Source organism: Euprymna scolopes, chromosome 2 (genome assembly GCF_053919585.1).
Source record: "Euprymna scolopes isolate OS-2025 chromosome 2, ASM5391958v1, whole genome shotgun sequence".
NCBI classification, from domain to species: domain Eukaryota; kingdom Metazoa; phylum Mollusca; class Cephalopoda; order Sepiida; family Sepiolidae; genus Euprymna; species Euprymna scolopes.
In genome coordinates, this window is record NC_136483.1 from 130,578,896 (window position 1) to 130,602,238 (window position 23,343).

General features: G+C 36.2%; 1 protein-coding gene across 1 annotated transcript; it reads left to right on the forward strand.

Annotated features, from left to right (window-relative positions):
* The first annotated feature begins 1,991 nt into the window (after positions 1-1,991).
* LOC145240371 (uncharacterized) lies at positions 1,992-2,498 on the forward strand. Its single transcript, XM_080103955.1, has one exon. It carries the CDS (start codon positions 1,992-1,994, stop codon positions 2,496-2,498), a length of 507 nt encoding a protein of 168 aa, XP_079960081.1.
* The last annotated feature ends 20,845 nt before the right edge of the window (positions 2,499-23,343 follow it).

Genomic DNA, 23,343 nt, shown 5'->3' on the forward strand with positions numbered 1-23,343 from the left:
AGCTTCTTAAGCATGGCAGAGATGCCATTACCACTTGTCTCCATAACATCATCCAAGATATCTGGGAGTCAGGCTGCTGCCCACAACAATGGAAGGATGCAGATATCATCAGCATATATAAAAAGAAAGGTGACAGAAATATTTGTGGCAATAGTCGAGGCATTTCCCTCCTGTCAACCTCAGGGAAAGTTGTCACTAGAATTTTACTGGCTCGTATCATCCAACACATTGTCAATCAAGTCTTACCTGAATCGCAGTGTGGCTTCAGACAGGAGCGCAGCATGATTGACATGGTCTTTGTGGCAAGACAGCTCCAGGAGAAAAGCGTCGAGCAACACCAAAATCTATATATGGTTTTTGTAGATCTCGCCAAGGCCTTTGACACTGTGAACCGTCCTTTGCTCTGGGAGGTACTCGTCAAATTTGGCTGCCCACCAATATTCCTGGGTGTCCTGAAGGCTTTCCATAATGGATCTATGGCTCGCGTCTCCAGTTCAGAACTAAAATCTGAGCCCTTCCTGGTAGAATTGGGTGTGAAGCAGGGATGCGTCATTGCGCCCATCTTGTTTAATCGTTTTCTTGCTGCGGTTTCCAATGTTGCCAAACAGCAAATCCATTCTGCTGATGGGATCCGCCTCTCATACCGGCTGGATGGCAACCTCTTCAACCTGCGTCGCCTCCATGCCAGATCACGTGTGACAGAAGAAGCAATCCATGAATTGCAATACGCTGATGACACAGCTCTGGTGAGCTCATCTGAAGAGGGTCTTCAGCGCACCATCAACACTATCTCCAACATTTACTCCCGAGCTGGTCTAGCCATCAACATCAACAAAACAGAGGCACTTAACATATGTGAACATTGTCAGGAACCTCCAATGTTCACAATCAACCAACAGCCACTGAAAAACACTCAACTTATCTTGGCTCAGTGCTCACTGACTCCTGTGACCTAACAAGTGAGGTCCAACGGTGCATTGGTCTGGCTGCTGCAGCCTTTGGCAGACTCTTGCACAGAGTTTTTATGAACCGTAACCTCACCACCACTACCAAGGTTTCTGTCTACAGAGCAATCTGTCTCTCCATCCTCTTGTATGGCAGCGAGTCATGGGTGCCTTATAGACGCCACCTGAAAAAGCTAGAAGCATTTCATACCAACTGCTTACAGCGTATACTAGGTTTAAAATGGTGGCACAGGGTGCCACACAATGAGATACGCAGGCGCACTCAAATGGACCCACTTGAAATAATTCTAACTCATAGACAACTTAGGTGGCTTGGTCACACCATCCGGATGCCAGCAGAAAGGCTCCCACACAAGGTCCTCTACGGGGAACTTGCAGAGGGCAGACGCAACCCTGGGGGCCCACGTAAACGTTTCAAGGACCAAATAAAAACATCATTGAAAAAATGTGGCATAGAATCCAACGCCATCGAACATGCTGCTGCTGATCGGAGAAAATGGCGAAACATCTGCCAAGAGGGCTTGGAAACTTTCACCTCCACCTATAACGACCGAGCAGAGCGAAGAAGACACCAAAGGCACGCGGCGCAGCGGGTAGACAGCATCTTCCCCTGTGCTGCCTGCGGCCGTGTATGCAATTCACGAATTGGACTCCACAGTCACCAGCGAGTCCATCAGGCGTAATCTATCTGGGACTGTTAGGCATGGTGCAACGTCATCGTCGTCAGCGACGGACTACTGAAGAGAAGAGAAGATATATATATATATATATATATATATATATATATATATATATATATATATAAAATTTTTTATCAATAAGTTTGAAACACAAATCTCTCGATTAATTCAACCTCCGGTGAGTAAACACTTTTCCTTCCTTTCTATTATACCTTGCCCCCCCCCCCCCCACCGCGCCATTTCTTTTGGTCGCGGCTTCCAAAAAAATATTTAAAAAAGATATAATAATAATAAAAATAATAATACAATGTTTTTTTTTCAAATAAATAATATTAGTAAAATCATAATGGATGCTCACCAAGTAAAACCCCCACAATTTATGGAAACTAGTGTCGAGGGATGGTTTGCAATATTAGAAGCACAGTTCCATCTCCGACATATTACTACGCACAAGACCAAATTTTATACCGTTATAAGTGCATTGCCACCTGACGTAGTGACAAATATACCGCCAGCGGTTTTACACTCATTAGATTATGTTAAATTACGGGAGTCGGTATTGTCTACCTACGAAAAGACTAGACCTGAACTCTTGGAGAAATTGATGAGGACCACTACGTTGCCGGGTCGTCCGTCAATATACCTCCAGGAGATGTTAACAGTTGCAAATAGAATAGGAGCAAGCGATGAAATAGTGCGCCATAAGTTTATACGCGCATTGCCGAAGCAAATTGCCCTGGTGATAGCAGCTCACACCGAGATGCCCTCGATAGAGTTAGGTCGACTGTCCGACAACTTAATGCCATTAATAGAAAATACACCGGTATTTCAGACTTTAGAAAGTCAGGGTTGAACAAGTCACCACGACACTAGACATAAAGGCGAAACAAAACCAGTCAGTCTATGCCCGTATAGAAGGAAACAGCGACCGAGAGTATGTAGAACCCATATTTACTTCGCAGAAGAGGCTCGTACATGTAAGCCGTGGTGTAAATGGCCGAAGAAAAAGAGCAATATACAAATGCTACCTAACTCGCGTCCCTCATCTCTCGCCTCTAGCGATTTGGAAAACTAAAAAGGCGAACTGCGTTTGCTCCGGTTAGTGCCGCCGTTACTAGAAATTACTGCAAAAATAGGAGCATCTAAAGTAAATTTTATTGTAGATACAGGAGCCAGTATTTCCATTTTACCACGTTCTGTAGTAAATGGAATTACCTTGGAACCAACTCCTGTTCATACCTCGACTGCTAACGGCAAAAGCATAAAATGCTATGGTCAAACTAGCTTAGAAGTCAAGATTCCACGTTTAAGAAAATCTTTCCAATGGAGTTTCGTGATCGCGGATGTCACTAACCCTTTGTTAGGATTTGACTTTTTAAACAAGTTTAATATAGTAGTGGATTGTAAGAATAGATCTATCCGTGATAATGTAACAGAGCGTGAAATTAAAGTCAACACAGTAACTGAAACCAACACTGTATTGATTAATAAAATAGACCTAGCAGAATACGTTAACAAAATAATAAAATAATAAATAACTCTGGTAGCGTATTATCACCTCATAGCGATACAGACAAAGATTATGGTGGAGTGTATCACAGGATTGATACAGGCAGCCATGTACCAGTCTTTGCTAAAGCCAGTCAACTTTCCGGTCCTAAATTAGACGCAGCACAGGCGGAATTTAAGAACTTACTAAATACTGGAGTTATCCAGCCTTCCAGTAGCGAGTGGGCAACACCCTTGCACTTAGTGAAGAAATCAGATGGTTCATATCGAGCTTGCGGTGACTTCCGCGTGCTGAATAGTGTTACCAAGACAGACCGCTACCCGATACAAAACATAAATTCATTCTGCACACAACTTGCTGGTAGACAATATTTTTCCAAGATCGATTTGACTGCAGCATATCACCAGATTAAAGTACACCCTGAAGATGTGCCTAAGACGGCATTTGTGACACCTTTTGGCTTATTTGAATTTAATTACATGCCATTTGGTTTAAAGAATGCTGCAGCCACATTTCAGCGTTTTATGGACAAGATATTTCTAAAATTAAATCGTGTATTCGTATATTTAGACGACATATTAGTTTTTAGTGAAAGTGAACAACAGCACAAGGAAGACTTAGATAAGGTATTCAGGATTCTTAGTGATAATAATTTAAAGATTTCCTTAGCTAAGTGTGTATTTGGAGTGCCAGAGTTGGACTTCTCAGGTTTTCATGTAAGCAAAGAAGGCTTGTTGCCTACTTCAAAAAAAATTAAAGAATTAGAAACCTTTCTAGTACCGAAAGATTTGAAAAGCTTGCATAGATTTTTGGGAATGACAGGTTTTTATCGCAAGTTAGTCCCTAATTACGCAACCATAGTGCTACCACTATCCGAACGAATGAGGTTGGACCCTAAAGCAACTCATGCTTTCAGAACAATAATAAGCAAATTGTTAGAAATTACGGTATTAGCTCATCCGCAGTCTTCAGCCACAGAGTACCACCTGTTACAGATAGTAGTCAATACGCAGCTGGTGCTGCATTACACCAGCTAATAGATAAGAAACCAGTACCTATAGGTTTCTTTTCCAAGAAATTTTTGCAAGCCCAGGCCAAGTATTCTACGTTCGACAGAGAGCTACTGGCAGCTTATTTTTCAGTAATACATTTTCGTCACCTCATAGAGGGTCGTCACGTGACATTATTCACTGATCATAAGCCATTATGTAGAGCCTTTTATAGTCAGACACCCACAAAGTCGGATCGACAACAACGACATGTCAGTACTTGCTGAATATATTGCTGACGTGGTGTATATTAAAGGAGATGAGAACGTAGTTGCAGACTGTATGTCTAGAACTGCTTTAGCGGTGCAAATAAATGCATGTGATTTGGCTGAAATAGCCCAGGCACAAAAAGGAGATGACGAAATAAAGTCATACGCTAACTTAAAAGAATACTGTGTGTCACATGAAATTGGCTCTGTCCTGTGTGATACTTCAACCAAGTGCCCCAGGCCGCTGGTCCCAAAAGAGCTTCGTAGGGCTGTCTTTGACAGTTTACACGGTTTAGCGCACCCTGGAACTGGAGCATCTATTAAACTGATTAAGTCTAGATACTTCTGGCCTAACTTAGATAAGACAGTCAAGCAATTCTGTGTAGAATGTGTTGTGTGTCAACAGTCAAAAGTTCACAGACACACAAAGTCTGCAGTGCAGGAGTTTGATTTACCATCCGCACGTTTCCAAACGGTACATATTGATATTGTTGGCCCGTTACCCCTAACGCGCAATGAGTCAGATCCTTACCTCAGTCCATACAAATATTTGCTGACCTGTATCGATCGTGCAACTCACTGGATCGAAGTACAGCCAATGATCGAAATAACTGCGCAGTTGGTAGCAGAGGCATTTATCAATGCCTGGATATCTCGATTTGGAGTTCCATTGCATGTTGTAACTGACAGAGGTAGCCAATTTGAGAACGAATTGTTTCAAGAGTTGGCCAAGGTAGTAGGTTTTTACCAATTGAGAACAACTTCGTATCATCCTCAAAGTAATGGGTTGATTGAAAGAGCACATCGTACCCTTAAGGCAGCGACAATAGCACAAAAAATCCTGGATGAAAGCGATACCAGTGATCCTACTAGGTATACGCAGCACCCCTAATGAATCCGGTTTTTCACCTTTTACCACTGTTACTGGAACACCAATATTGATTCCTCATCAGCTGATAAACAAGCAGAGAGTAGATAAAGAAACTCCAGTTAACAACAAGTATGTACGTAATTTGTGTGAATGGATGTTCCAAATTGACGTACTCAACGATGGAAAAGGATTTATCCATGGAAATGCAAAATCTTTTATACCGAAAACCTTACTTTCCTGTGAGAAAGTATGGTTAAAGGTTGATCGAGTTAGGAAACCATTAGAAGCACCGTACTCAGGTCCTTATAAAGTTTTGACTCGATCAGATAAACACTTCCAAATCGATATGAATACCGGTACTCATGCACACATATCAATCGATAGGTTAAAACCGTTTACAGAGCCAACTAGCAGCAATAGAACTAGAGTGACCGAGAAAGCACAGATAGGTACTACTAATGATAAGGATGTCAGAACAGATGATACCGATAAAGTAGAGAGTAAAATTGCTGGTGGCATGTATAAATCTAGATCAGGAAGAAAAGTGACATGGAAAAAGAAAAATGAATATTTTTATTTTTAAACAGAAGTAGACATAGTAGTAATTCTAAGGATATTAACTAACTCCGTTACTGGAGGGCGACTCGTGTAGTGAAGCCAAGACTACTATTTCTCCATTACATGTCTCTTTCTCTCTACTCTTCCCTTTCCCCCTTCCTTCCTTTCTCCTTTCCTCAAAAATGTGACCAGAGGTTGTAACCAATCAGGACAGAGAACAGTTCTGGTGGGAAAGACAAAAAGAGAGATACAAAAAGTGTTGGAAGCAAAAAGACGAAGACGCAAGTGGTTCCAGAGTCAGAGGACAAAAATGAAAATCACGAACTTTCTATAACCCGATACCACTTGTACACTGAAATGAATATAAAACCGTTTTGTTTGGAAGTTCCTTTGTTTCTTTATTATTACTCCCAAGTCGGTTTCTAATCGATGTTGTGTCTGTATATAATTTAAATGAATTAAAATTCCTATTACTCCCTATTCAATTAAACATATATATATATATATATATATATATATATATATATATATATATATATATATATATATATATATATATATATACCTTTTATTTTTTATTACCGTATCTTTCTGTTAAGTTAAATTATTGTTTCAGCTACTTGGCCGTCTTTTTTGCCGTCTGTAGCATCCTCAGACTTTTACAGAAATGTTCGATGGGATGAGCCCGTATAATCGCTTCCTTGGGGGCAGGGGCGTCGATGTATATATGTATCTGTATATGAGCGCATCCATGCCAATGCACACATACCCAATTTTAGCACTTTAAAGAAAATTTGACGTGAGCGAGAGCAGCGCGGGTGTTTACGCATGCAGGCGCACATGTGTGCATATATTTGCACGCCAGGGCGGGGATGCATGTGTACATGTGACCGTTTCTTTTAAGTATATATGTGTGTACGTGCGCATGTGTGTACTCGTGCCCGCGACCGCTAACTAACCCCCTTCAAACAATTAACAACAAAATAAAAACTAAAAATAAATAAACCCCGAATCATAGCCCCCCCCCGCCTCCAAACATAAGCGAACACCCAACAGGTCAATACATACTTACCAATAAATCATCTCATCAAGGAGACGCATAAAAACTTTAACTTTAAGACTCGAATTTTAAAGTAACCCCCCTCCTCCCACCCCACATATTCCTCTTCCCCTCCATGTATCCCTATGCCCTCAGATACACCAGAAATAAACTTCCCAGACCCTCCCCCACAAGTTCCTTAAACCCCAAAACTAAAACATTATCGATATACCAAGCGCCCCCCACCTTCCCCCTTGTTCCCTTCCTCTATTTCTTCCGCCCTCCTCGCACCCCCTTGACCTCATTCACTCTTTCACTCTCTCATCCCAAAATAGCGAACATTTCTGTAAAAGTCTGAGGAAGCTACAGACGGCAAAAAAAAAAAAACGGCCAAGTAGCTGAAACAATAATGTAACTTAACAGAAAGATACGGTCATAAAAAATAAAACGCATATCTGCTCTACAACGGTATTGAGCACTTTCTTCAGTTTTTTTTTTATTAATTACCATTTCCACTATATATATATATATATATATATATATATATATATATATATATATATAGTCAGTATGTTATATATATATATATATATATATCGTTAGTATGTTATATATATATATATATATATATATATATATATATATATATATTAATGAGAAAAAAAAGTAAAATTTTCCAACGCCTACTACTGAAGTTTGAAGTATGTTAAATATAGAATGAGTAATTTCCAGTATTCAAGTTGATATCTCTAGTTTGAGGCTCTCTTTTTAAATGTTTTCGTTTCAAGTGTTAAAACAGTTGACGGGACCGAGAAGTGAAGCTTAAATTCGGTGAATGAACAAAGTAGATGCAAATCCTCGAACTAAGGAAACATCTGGATAAAAGCATAATTGAAGTAGCGGCTTTTATACATAATGTGATAAATATGAATACATCCGGGTTCATTTCTTACGAAAATGTGATTGACTGGTTGGCAGTTCTACAAGTCAATATTTATAAATATTGACTTGTAGAACTGCCAACTTGTAGAAATATCGAAAGGTACGCTGAAAGCCCCACGCTAAGGATATACCAGCCATGACCACGAATACTCGTTCAGTAAGACGACTTACTATGAGGTGATGCAAAAATAATAGGTTTTTTAATACATTATTGTCAAAAAACGACATTGTTTTTGCACCAACCTACTAGATTATAACTTGAATAATGTAAACAACAACATTGTGATATCTCTTTCGCAGGACATATCAACTCTCACCAAGACCAAAAACCACTCGAAGTTAATGAAATTTTCAGTTGGATGATGGAAGTGTACCATGAAAGGATTCAGATATTTGTTGACATTAGACTTGAAAACGACTATACTATTTTATTTGGTTTGATTTGGTTATTTTGTTTTATGACATATTTTTACAAAGGTCTCACCACTTATCAAGGCCGGAAGGCCATTCGGGGATAATGATTAATGAGTGTACAATGGTCACTGAAACAATAGTGTAGTGATCGATAGTAGAGAAAATTGGGTAGAAATTGACTATTTAAAGGGGTTGACTCAACAAAAACTTGTTTATATTCGACTTGAAAACGACCATGTTGTAATCAGCTGGAAAGCAGGCTAGCGCAACAGTCCTACAAATGGGAACTTCTATGAAAAATAAACTTTGTTCATGGAATTTATGTTTAGATTTAGGCGCAGATAGAGAGTGGGGAAATTGTTGATAGCGGTTGTAGCTTGACGTGTGGTTTTGTGAATGTTTGAGGAGGACTATAGATTGTAGCTCAGACGAGCATCTGCTGTGAAAACAACGATAGAGCAGAGCTAAGCCCGCAACGTCTCTTGTGAAAAAGAAGTTGCAGGGTGGAGGAAACCTACTCGGCTACGTTTTTGTCAAGGCCTTCCCAGATGTGTCAACAGTTCTCCATTTTAGAACGTATTTGGCTCTTGTACAAGTAGATGATTGCACCAGGAGTAAGATATTTCCTGCGGCGATACAATGACGTAACCATTTTTATTCAGCGAACTTGGTAACTGATTTAGTGTTATTTTTCCATTTCAGGTCAGGAGTGGAGGTTAATCCTAGAAGATTGTCGAAGCAGGAGGCTTCTTTGAGATGAGAGCCATTCATATCAGCGTTGATACTTTGAGCTTCAGACTTCTGCCCATCGACGACTACCTATCGGAGAGGAAGGATTCGATGATTGAAAAGGCATCTCTAAGTATTCCATGGCTGGAAATCTTGTGAAGTAGACCTTTATGCCAACCCCTATCAAATGCCTTTGATATGTCGAGTTGTTGCTCTAGAGAGGAAATTCCTATTGATAGCGTCATTGATTCTATGTAAGATTACAGTCAATACATCAGCTGTAGATCTGGCCGGATGGAATCCGTATTGCTTGTCGCTGAGTCGATTGTTTTTGCTGATGTGGTTAACAATTTCTCTATTTAATACAGATTCAAGCGACTCACTCATGACACAAAAATGACTACATAATTGGTCTGTAATGACATACAAACGACCGATCTCTAGTATTTTTGAATGCTGAACAGATTAATAAGGTTTTCTCAGGTGTTGGGAAGCATTTCTCTTTTAGGTATGGATTGAACAGCTGTGTAAGAATGGATATTAGTTCCGGTTGTAGCTTCTTAAGTACTATGACTGTATTATTGTCAGGATCAGTTGTTTTGCTGGCATCAAGGTTCAACGTCATGAACAGATATGTGGATGTCGCTCAAATTATTTTCAGTCTGAAGAGGAAATTCAGAAAGTGGGTGACTCTGATCGCATAGGGTTGAGTGTGAAGCAACGTTCTTGGCAAAAAGTTTGGCTTTTGTCAGGTGCTGACAAAATCTACTCAGGCTCGTTGATGATGGTTGAGAAAGAGGACGTCCATTTGTTCAGGATCTTGTTAGTTATTCGCCAAAACTTATGGGTACCAAACCTCTGCTCTTGTACTTTGAACTTGATGGATGGAGCATATGAATCAACCCTTTTCAGAATATTTGATGCTGAATCTGGTAATTTTGGTAAAAGTTTTTATGCTTCAAATTATCTTCAAATATTTATTCATGGTGTTTGGTTTGATTGTTTTGTAGAAACAATGGGGGTTTTTTTTGGGGGGGGGGAGGGAGCTTTGCAGAATATGATTGTGTTTTGCAAAAGGAAAGGAAATACACAATAGCATTAATATTTGTGAATTTTAGATTAGGGAACCGGTATTTTCAGGTAGCTTGATCTGGTAACACCAGGTGACCATGCTGTAGTCTGCAGGAACCAACAACATGTTATACAGTAATATGTTATATGATAACATCTTATACAGGTGTGAAGTTCTCTTGGAATTAAACTCTGTGAAAGTTCCGTTTGATTTAGTGTCTATATTGTATTCGATTTAACTGATGGCTTAATGGTTGATATAGAGAGTTTCATGCCCTCCAAAAAATTATAACAGAAACCAAAGACCAGAACATATCGGTGCCATTGCTCACAGACATCAATATTTCAATTGCTTTCAAGGAAATGGATTTTCTGACTCCAAAGCCACCTTCAGGATTGATAGTAATCACAATAAAAAAAGGTTATAGAAAACGCGAGTGCGTCATATACCCAGTCTGTTAAGACTAGAGCAGCTGACCAGAGGCTTGATCATACAAGTTTAGCGAATAATAAACAGAGTCCTGAATAAATGCACGTGTTCTATGCCAACTATCATCAATAGACCAGAGGTGATTTTCTCAGCATTCAATAAAGCTAAACTTTTTTCCGATAATTTTGCATCAAATTCCAGCTTTTGCGATCATGGCAACGTAGTTTCGGAATTTTCCCATATGAGTAAAAATATTTTGAGTGACATTTATATATCTGTCCGGGATTTTGCCAAACTTATACTGAAAAATAGATTTACTTGGTTTCCCTATTTTATCAGTTCTGGACAAAACTTCTGTGGTCGTTAAGTACAATCAAGTAACTCAGACGTTTATAGTAAATACATATGATTATTTATTTATTCATTTAAAAATTCCCTAGAGAAAAAAGAGGATTATATATATATATATATATATATATATATATATATATATATATATACCAATGAATTTTAAGCCAAAAACAGATGACTTAGAAAGTAAGCTACAAAATTATCATATTTCATAATTGAGCATTAATATACTGTATTACAATGAAAAATACACTTTTTGTTGCTATCAATTCTTTTTGAAGTCTTGGTTTTGTTAATACAGTATATATATATATATATATATATATATATATATATGCTCCTCATCTTGAATTGAGCATATTGGGAAGTGATACCACGAATTACCATTAGCATATTAAGCGATGCTCTCTATGTAAACAAATCGAACTTAGGTATTTCGGACGATGTCAAAATATCGTTAATTCACTACTCGCGCAGTAGCAGCCGTTTAGCGTAATGGTTATGACTGTCATACAGGCGGTCGGGTTTCGATCCTGTCTTGAGGTAGTTGCCTGTCTAGCCGCACTGATTAGCTGTGATACAGCAAAACAGTACTGTATGTGAATGACTATATATATATATATATATATATATATATATATATATATATATATATATATATATATATACTAGCAAAAGTACCCGTCGTTGACTGGGTTCAAAAACAGCCTACAGAAAATGGACTCTGATTTATGAAAGTATGATAGGTTATAAAAAGGAAGGGTTGTAAAGAGATAGCTTCGAATTTGGGGGTATCAAAACCAAAGCAAAATATGATGAAAGTAAAAATAAAATAGATAAACCCCATAATTTATTATGCCATACCTGTTCACACTGAAGCACTTATCACAATATTCTGTGGATCTATATTAACAACCTTGTTAAACTTTATGACATATTTCGATTCTATGGAGGTCAGGCGCGAACGAACATCCCATAATTTTATTATACTATATTTCTTCAAACTGAAACATAATTATCAAAGTATACTTACGGAGATAGATATGAAAAGTCTTTATAAAAGTTTGTGCCTATTTCCATTCTATGGAGGCAAGGCGCGAACGCAGACCCAACAATTTTATTATACCATCCCTATTCAAGTTAAAACATACTTTTCAAAGTATTCTTATGTACATCTATATCAAAAACACTTGTAAACATTTTTTTTTTAATTTTTAAAGTTTTTATTTCTATACTTTATGGACCAGGCGCGAACGCAGACTCCACAATTATAATGATCCACTGTTCTGCCAGATCAAACATACCCATTGCTGTGTCTCGATACATCTATCATTATATGTAATCAGTTTTTTAAAATAGTCAACCATATAGGAGCCTATTCGTGACCACACACACACACACACACACACACACACACACACACACACACACACACACACACACACACCCACACACACACACACACACACACATTCAGCTTTATATTATAGATATAAAGAGAGAGATAGAGAGAGAGAGAGAGGAAATTTATCCTCTATTGTCACTTTCATCAACAAATTTTATATATGCGTTTCCAAAAAAGCAATTCAACAAAAATCTCTCTTAATTTTGTCGATTATGTGAAGTAATTAACGTAACTGTCCAACGTTGACTTATTAAACTTTATGGCATCCTGCTTACATCCTTCGATACCCATCGCAAATCAGAAGAGAATGATAATGGCTGCCTAAGTCTAGGGCTTGATGACCAATGCTTTTAAAATATGATCGGTCTCAATAATAATAGATGCAGGATCTGCCACACAGAAGCAGAGAGTGTGAGCCACCTAACATCCAGTTGTAAAGTTTTGCTGGAAGACGGCTATTATACAATGCTACACAATCGAGTGTGTAAATATTTCCGATGGAAAATCAGTAAAACGCTGAATATCCAGTGTAGCAGCAAGTTTTAGGAACATATACCAGAAGAAACAGTTGGGAATAAGTTATACAGCATTCATTAAAACTATGAAATTCCTACGGCTACGTACCTACAAAATGCCTTACATAATAATATGGGACAAGAGGGAGACAGTAGCAAACCTTGTTGAAGTAAGCGTTCCTAATGATGCTGGCCTTAACAGAAGTGAGAGGGAGAAGATGACGAAATACCAAAGTCTTATGTATGAGAAAAGATCTCTCGGTCAGAGTGATTGGAATAGTGGATGAATGTCTAGAATCCGATAAAATGCCACATCCACAGCAAACACAAATTAAAACTAAGAAAGAACAACAGAATATTAATTCAAAATAAAACAAAGGAAAATACAATATTTTCTTATCAACTATTGGTTTTAACCCCCACCCCCAAAAAGGCGTAAAAGAAAGTGTTAATAATTAAATCATTATAAAAAAAAAAAAACGAGCATTTTTTAATATAGACAACAAAACAGTAAAAAGCACCTATATAAAAATTAAATGCTTCCAAAGGCAAGATAAGTTTTATATCTACCCGGATAAGTTTTTTGTGGTTTAACTTATTTTAATGCGTTTATTTATTTCGAAACACAAGGAGTGTCGATTGCTTAAGTTAGAACGAGAACAAAATGGTTGATATGAGACGATTATTGGAAGAGTGTCGATAATCGCTCAAAAATCGAAAATTTAATAAAATACTGATAGAAAGTTGTCACTGTGTCATTAAAAATAAAGTAAAGCCCGTTGGAGCATTTGTTTGATTTCCAATTTGGAGCGATTATCGAGACTGATCAAATGACCGCCTAATATCAGCCATTTTGTTTTCGCTTTAAAATAAGTTAAAAAAAAAAAAACTTATCCAGGTAGGTAGAAAAGTAAGTTTTCTTGCCTTTGGTAACATTTAATTGTAATAATGTGCTTTTTTGTCACTTTTTCGTTTTGTTGTCTGAAAGAAAATGTTTGTCTAAACAAAATGTCCGAAAAACTTGCTCATGGGATTTAATCTGAACGGAAATCGTAATGAAATGTTTTTGACTCACTTAATTCGACTGCTTCGTCATCAACTCTAATTAAGCAACACCCACGCTTATGATTTAGAAATCTAGTTCTTCCTTCATGTATTCTTTGTATCAGCGGGACAAAACCAAGGAATTGAAACAACTTATCTATTTTTTAATTAATTTTTTTAGCTCGTTTCTAACTGAAGATTTTTATTTATCTGCTGGTGCTTGACTCGTCTTGTTGACTAAGGAATCGGTTCTGCCAACTTCGAATCCTATGGAACTAATCGTACACTTGAATATCATTGGGGAAAGTATGAACTCACAACTATATTAATTACATCTTTATGCATCTTTTCGTTAAACAAATACATCTTACTGAAATCACTGCAATGTGTTTCCGGGTTTATTATTTTTAAAAATGATATTTAACGCATACATTGTGATAATGGTGATTATCACATGAGGTGAAGAGAAGGTGAGACAGAGAAAACTTGCAGATTCTGAAAATACTTGTAGCCAATGCTCTCGGTGGAATTTGGGATTATTTTTTCTCGGGCTGCTTATCTGGCTGCATCGTTGTTACAATTAACAAACACGCACGATTAGAATACAGAAATCTGGTTCTTTATTTAGTTTCAAACATCGTCGGGACAGATATCTGTATCGTTTTTTCTTTACAAAGATCTTACCATTCAAACTTCCAAACTTAAACTAGCACAAAATTGTACCTAATTTCATCGATTCCGTCACTCGACTTCCATTCGCATCATTCTCACACATGTCAAACTTCATCTTATTGAACTTCCAACAGTTACTTACTCTCCAACATCGATCTTATCTTACCCAATATATTATATTAACAATGTATTTGAACTGCGTGCCGTATCAAATTACAACAGCCAGTTCTTTCTGCGGAAAATCTCGCCATGAAAGACGTTTTGGATTATAAAAGAAATGGTCAGTATCTGTTCTGATAATAGTTTCATTTTTTTTCTATCCTCGGTCAGAGAGAGAAAAAAAAAAAGAAAAATTTCTAAATTGATGCAAAGTTCTTTTTTTGCGGGTGGGGGTTGAATTTCCCCACATTAAACTCCGACTATGTGCCTAACTCTGTCTGTCTGTTGGAGATGCAAGTAAATAGACATTCACCTTCACTGTAATTTAGCTTGCAGTAGGAGCGCCACAGATATATTAGCAAAGCCATTCCTTTGTCCCCTGCTTCGATTGCCGATTAAAGCAGTGCATGTCGCTGTCTGCTCTATCCTTTTCCGCCTTTGCAGGAATGTCTTAGCAAGCCCGGTCGATCGTCTGACGCACTCGTGCCACTTCCGTTTGCGTCTTTCTACAGTGTCTAAGAGATCTTTGCGAGGCTCAATTGCTTGCCATATCCTGTTCTGCACTTCCTTGTTAGTGACATGATCTCTGGAATAGACACCAGCGAAATTACGGAAACATCGTATCTGTGGGCATATAGAATTACGTCTTTCTTGGTTTACTGTCAGGATTTACGCTTAACAAGTTCACATAAAACATAGAAATGACCAGGAAGAGCACATTAGTCTGATCTTCGTATTCTTTGTAAAAAGAAATAAAAATGAGACCACAAATCATTTCAAGTGTTTAAAAAATATATTTAAGTATTTATGAAATAATGAACATCTTCCACTCTCTCCATCTCCCCTCCTCTCCCTCTCTCTCTCTCTCTCTCTCTCTCTCTCTCTCTCTCTCGATATATATATATATATATATATATATATATATATATATATATATATCGTCATAAAAGACGTTATGCTATCCTATTATACAAAAAGTTACTGAGCAAAAAGTTTAAAAGAAAACTAGATGAAATCATGTTATGGGAAAAGCAGAAACCAAATAGCAAGCAAGTCAAGCACTGCCAATTGTCTTAAATAAATTCAGAAAAAATCTTCACTCTATTTCTATGATGAGATATTTTTTTTCCTTTTCTTCTTACATTTTCTAGTTTGAGCCGTTTCTTCCTTATTGTTTTGCTTATTGCTTTATCAATTTTAACGTTATTTTATATCCTCAGAACGCTACTGAACGATATGAAAATACGATGTCCAAGGCTAGATGAGGGACGAATAATAATTAGCTGAAACATATATTTAAAGTCATGTCTTTAACTTCTCCGGTGAGAGGCCATAGGGATGTGAAAAAAAAAAAAAAAAAAAAAAGAAAACGGGATTGCAGTAATTTTAATGGAATACACAGTATAATTAGCACGTTTGTTTATTTCCAAATAGCAACATCCAAAAGATGTTAGAAAAGAATTTCAGAACAAATTATCGGAAGCTATAAAGAATATGGGACTTGTAAGTGGATTAGAAGCTTTCTTGTCAGATAATGATTACTAAATATTAGAATCTATCAGTTTGTGTATACACATGTCCACTATCAAGTTAAAATGTTGTTGATCAACACCTACAATACGAATGGGGTCATCTGCAATTATAAAGATCAGCATAAAATCTATGTGCCGTTCAATTCCAAAAATCATGTAACTTAACCATTTAACATTTCGAAAAAATGACAGCATGAAGAACAACCGTTGAAATAAGAGCTTTTTCTTTAAAAACATATCACATGTAGCGTTCGTGTCGACAAATACTTGATGCGGAGAAACGAAATTCTTTATGTAGAACGTATTACTGACGGGTACGAGGAGGAAGGGCCGTGCTTACTTTTCTCTCCTTCTGTTTTCTTGTTTATTTGATACAAACGTACAGAATTTGCTGTAATGTGCTAGGACACTTCTGCTATTGCATTCTGGGAATTGTATTGAACGCTTATGTTCTTTATTCAAGCGTGATTAACACGTGACATCATTTCAAACGAGATTTAATGAAAGGCGTGAATTTGAATTTTGTTCTTTTTCAGTTCCTGTAACATTACACGGAAGCCTAGCTCAAAACCTGAGAAGATGTATACAGGAAACAACGTGCAAGATTGGATGACAAAAGGTAGAACTATACTGATACAGAAGGACACGGAGAAAGGAACTGTTTCCAGCAACTATAGGCCTATCACGTGCTTACCCACTATGTGGAAAATATTAATAGCACAACTGAAGAAACAAATCTACCACTTCCTGAATAATCGTGGATTTCTTCCCGAAGAACAGGAAGGATACCAAAAAGAGAAAAGAGAAACATATGATCTGCTATATATAGATCAAAAAGAGAAAGAAGTTAGCCATGGCGTGGATCGACTACAAAAAAGCGTATGACAGGATCTCCCAAACATGGATAATAGAATGCTTAAAAATGTATAAAATACCAAGCCGGATCATCAACGTGATTGAAAATGCTATGAGGACATGGAGACTGGAACTGACAGCTGATAGAAAACACATAACAGAAATCAACATACAAAAAGGCATCTTCCAAAGAGATTCGCTATCACCATTACTGTTCATCATAGCCATGATCCCCTGAACAATATACTGAGAAAAAGCCAAGCTGGATACAAGTTCTTTGATATAGAGAAAAAAATGAATCACCTGATGTACATGGACGATCTGAAACTTTTTGCAAGGACCGAAAATGAACTAGAGACACTAGTGTTTATACACTACCAGGATCTTCAGCCAGGATATCCAAATGGAATTTTAAATGGAAAAGTGTGCACTACTAGTTATAAAAAAGAGAAAACTGAAGACAACAGAAGGCAGGAACTACACAACCAAACAGAGATGAGAGCATCAAGGGAACAAGACGACTATAAATACTTGGGAGTTTGAAAGCAGACGCCATCAAAACAAAAGAAATAAAAGAGAAAATTGGAAAGGAATACCTTAGGAGAACAAGAAAAGTCCTGAAAACACACATTATCACATTGAATATTCATAATATCTCGATATCATTTTTCATCCCTTCTGGAACATGTTTGCACCATTTTTAACTACATTCTATCTCTTTTTTCTTACATATACCCCAATGGACCTTTCTTGTAATATTGTTATGACGCTTCTTGTACTCCTTTTGAATTTACTTCTCACAATTACTGACATGGTGTTGTACATTTTCACCTTTCTACTCACACGGTCGACACAGAGGACTTTCAGTCGTTTTATCCATGTAATACTTAACATAATTTAACCTGAGTGATTGCTCCTGAGTGCCACATATTAGGGCTTCTGTCGCAACCATTAAGTCACATTTTGAAAACCATCGCCATTTTTTTTACCTGGCCATGCATTTTCTTTCCCAATCAATTTGTCTTTCACTTTATATTCATTTATTGCCTTGAATTCCTTCCTACTAGTTGACAATTTTTAAAACTTTGACACACTCTTTATAAGCTTTTCCTCACAGTTGAAGATGTAAACTTTCAAACCATTTTCTTCTTCTTTTATGCATCGTTCTACATCTATTAGTCCTTGTCCTGTCCTTTTCCTTTTCACATTTCAACATCATTCTTTGAGTGAAGAGCTCCATTCATTGTCATCATTTTCCTTGTCTTTTTGTCCATATCTTTCATCTCATTTCCATTGAATAATATCTGCCTCATATCGAAATATAGCTACTGCTCATGTTTTTACTGTGGATATTTTGTTTTTCCCATTCCATCTTGATCTAAAAACTAACCGTATTCCTCTCTTGTATTATTTTCCTATTATTTCCTTCATTTCAGCTTCTTTTATTTTATCTAATTCCACAATTTCTAAGTGGGTGCATCCTTCTTCTCCAGCCTCTTTTATCATTTTCCCTTTAGAAACTTTATTGCTTCATGTTCAACAATTTTTTTCCCATTTCAATTTCAGGGCACATTTTCATACCTATGTCATAACTTAACGTGTGAACAGTCCTCACAAGCATACTTGCATACAACTTTAAGTCATCCATCAATAATACATGCTTTACCCTGTCCTCCTTCTTCCCCCACTCATAACACACATTTACCTTTCGTAATATGAGCGACAATGGTACCATACTCAAAACAAACAACAATAGCGACAAGCTGAAAAATCCCTCTCTTCATATGAATTTCCTTTTGATGTCAGTGACACATTCCATTGTTTCATACTTAAATCAATAAATCTCACGCATTCACTGCTATTCCAAATATTCCAACACATTTCTTAGTCCAGCTATGTGGAACCGGATCATATGACATGCATAGATTTGTGAGTTTTCTCTTACAATCTTGAAGTATTGTCCTATCAATAAGTAATTGATCTTTGGTCCCTCTACTGTCTCAACTACATCTCTTTTATTCTTTGGGTAAGACCTCTTACTGTTCCAGATATTGGTAAATCTCATCTGCCAAAATGCCAATCAGCATACTGAATTCCATTTGGATATCCTGGCTAAATATTCTGGTCGTATTTATTAGTGTTTCTAGTTCTGTTTTTGTTTTTGCAAACAGTTTTAGGTCATCAATGTACATTACATGGTTCATTCTTTCTTCTATGTTAGTGAACTTGTATCCAGCTTGGCATTTTCTTAGTAAATTGTTCAGGGGAACCATGGCTATAATGAACAGTAATGGTGATAGAGAATCACTTTGGAAGATCCCTCTTTGTATTTTGATTTCAGTTATGTATTGTCCATCAGCTGTCAATTCAAGTCTCCATGTTTTCATTGTATTTTCTATCAAATTGATTATCTTACCTGATATCTTGTACATTCTCAGTCATTCTATTATCTATGCTTGCGGGATTTTATCATGTGCTTACTTATAGTCTATCCACGTCATAACTAAATTATTTTTCTACTTTTAACCTCCTTCAGGGTCCTTTCGTCTATGTATAATAGGTTATGCAGCGTGTCAAGTTCAAGTACCCCAGGTACTTGTAACCTTCTGCATTAGGATGTCTTAATCTTTCACCATTTGGCAAGATGCTGCTTTTCATGGTTGCTCTCTTCCTTCGTTTAAGAGCAACAACTGCATATTTAGAAATTCCAGACTCAATATTTATATCTTCACTCCAGTACTGTACAGTTTGAACCAAAGAGTCAATTTCGTTATCCGTTTTGCCAACCAATTTCAGATCGTCCATATAGTTGATCTTCAGTCCATTCTTCTCCAGTTGGTAATTTTTGTCTTAGTATATATGCTAATGGTATGAATGCTATCACAAATAGAAGTAGCGAAAAGGAGTCTCCTTGAATGATTCAGCGTTTAATGCTGACTCTCCCTATTAGTTTCCCATTTGAAAAAAAAATGTGGGTTTTCCAACTGCTCATAATTTCGATATTATTATTATTATTATTATTATTATTATTATTATTATTATTATTATTTCATGTATCCATATAAAATGTTATAAGGATAGATAATATTTTATGTATCGATTTTCAGTATTTATTTTAGCAATAAGTTGAGCTAGATAGTAAGTAAAAATGTATTTATGGTAATTAAGCTACACGGAATTCTCTACTTATACACACGTTTATATTGCCTCTTAGAAAAACTTAAATGTTAATTAATATTAATGTTTTCCATATACATACATACATACATACATACATACATACATAAAAACGGTCTAAAAAACGATTATTTTCACTGAAAGACTATTCATTTTCGTCAATGTCATTTGCAAGTCAACCATTGTCTCCTTGTAATACATTTGAAATTGGTAAAAAAAAACCCGAACAAACAAACAAACAAACAAACAAACAAACAAACAAACAAACAAACAAACAAACAAACAGTATGACATTTATTATGTGAAATTTAATATTTAAAAAGTGTCGAATAGATGGGATCACAGGACAGAAAAGTTTGTTGGTTCGGTCTCAAATGTAATATCCCAATTACTTTAACTCAGCAAAACGGATGAAGACATCGTCTGCATAATGCAGTGCATGGTTTCACAGAAAGAATAGTCTGTCCTGAAAACTCTGCTTCTTGAAATAGGTTGTAGCAGAAACATGTATGCACATATGTAGCAAATAATGTTTGTGTATATATATATATATGTATATATATATATATATATATATATATATATATATAGCTTAATGTGTAAGAAAAGAGAGAGTTCAATTCCACAAGAGGAGACTTATCCGGATAATGCTAAGCTCAACAATTATTATTGGAGCTTATACAATTGTTGTCCTATTATATATATATATATATATATATATATATATATATATATATATATATATATATATAAGGCTGAACGTCTATGTGTGTGTCTGGTCACGAATAGGCTCCTATATGGTTGACTATTATAAAAAACTGATTACATATTATGATAGATGTATCGAGACACAGGAATGGGCATGTTTGATCTGGCATAATGATGATTCATTAAAATTGTGGGGTCTGCGTACGCGCCTGCTCCACAAAGTATGGAAATAATAAAAAAAAAAACGTTTACAAGTGTTTTTGATATAGATGTACATAATGATACTTTGATAAGTATATTTTAACTTAAATAGGGATGGTATAATAAAATTGTGGAGTCTGCGTTCGCGCCTGTCCTCCATAGAATGGAAATAGGCACAAACTTTAATAAAGACTTTTCATATCTATCTGCGTAAGTATACTTTGATAATTATGTTTCAGTTTGAAGAAATATGGGAAAATAAAATTATGGGGTGTTCGTTCGCGCCTGACCTCCATAGAATGGAAATATGTCACAAAGTTTAACAAGGTTTTTTAATATAGATCCACAGAATATTGTGATAGGTTTTTCAGTGTGAACAGGTATGTTATAATAAATTATGGGAGTTATCTATTTTATTTTTACTTTCATCATATTTTGCTTTGGTTTTGATACCCCAAATTCAAAGCTATCTCTTTATAATTCTTCCTTTTCATAACCTATCATTATTTATTGTAAATTTACAAATAAATCAGAGTCCATTTTCCGAACGCTATTTTTGAATCCAGTCAATGACGAGTACTTTTGCTAGCATATATATATATATATATATATATATATATATATATATATATATATATATATATATATATATATATTGAGAAAAATAGAAAAACCGAATAAAATTATTAAAATAATCAATGTTTCGTCCCTATTTCAGAGGACATCTTCAGGATATTGAAGTAAAAATGCAAGAAAAGAAAAAATCATAGATCATACAAAAAAGAGAACAGTTTTTGAATCTTGTTGGATGTGAGGGTTTGGGGAGAGTGCGTGGTAGATTTTAATGTCTGTTTTATTGTTGTGGAAGTTGTTTGTATCAAGTGAAAACCAAGTCTATTAAGAGTGTCGTAGATTTTTGTATTTTTGGTGTGGGTGGGAATGAAAAGATGTCTGTTTAATAGTGAGGTATTTGTATTATTTTTCTGTCTGTTTATATTATAGTGTATTTTCGTAGCTTTTTTCTTTGCGTAAGAAATGAAATAGGATGGGTACTGTAGTTTTTTTTTTAAACATTCGTAATGTATTGAAATTCATCATTAAGATATTGGGGGCTGCATATTCTAAAGACACGCAAGAAAAAACCAATAATCATGCCAGTCTTTATTTTATCATTGTGGTGCGAGTAGTAATGAATATAATCGTTTTTGTGTGTGGTCTTTCTATGTACTTTGAAACTCAGATCGGTTTCTGATCTGATGGGGAGTATGTCTAGAAAAGCTAGGGAGTGGTCTTGTTCGGATTCATGTGTAAATTTTATAGATGGTTCTACTGAGTTTAATTTATTTCTAATTTGTTGTATTTGTGTGTTTTTATGGAGAAAAATAAGAATGTCATCTATATATCTAAAATATGTGGAGTTGTTAGGAAGTCTGTATTTAAAAGAGTTGGTTTCTAAGAATTCTAAGAATAGGCAGGCTAGTACACCACTAAGGGGGTTACCCATAGGGAGTCCAAATTTCTGTCTGTAGTAAAAATTATTAAACTGAAAGTAGGTTCTATCGGTGATGAGTTTTATGATTTGTATTAGTGTATCTGAGGAAAAAGGTAGGTCGGCTTTAATTTTGATTAGGTGCTTGTGAAGAAGATTGAGGCATTTTTTGATTGGAATATTGGTGTAGAGGGGAGATTATGTCTAAACTATGCATGTTTTTATTTTGTATGTCAATATTTTTTATTCTATTTAGGAGGTCACCAGAATTTTTGATATGTGAAGTGTTGATGGTGTCCATTAGTGGAGTTAGGATTTGGGCAATAGCTCGTGCTAATTTATGGGTGACGCTTCCGATGTTAGATACTATATGTCTCATAGGGACGTTTTCTTTATGTATTTTGGGGATGCCGTATAATATAGGAATAGTGGGGTGGTATTCTATGTTATTTATCCATCTTGTATAATTTCCGATAAGTTTTTTTATGGATTTATTAAAAGTTTCGAAATCTTTTTGTATTGATTTTAAATCTATCGGAGTATATATATCTCCGTCTACCAAGCACTCTCCCAAAACCCTCACATCCGACGCCGGTATATATTTCATCCCATGTAACAATTGTCTACAAGCATACATAGGTGAAACACAGCGTAAATTGAAACTAAGACTTTACGAAGCCAGAAGAGATATAAGGAATGGTAACGCCCAAAATGCACTCTTTTGCCATTGTGCAGAACACGATCACTCATTTAATTTAGATCATGCGA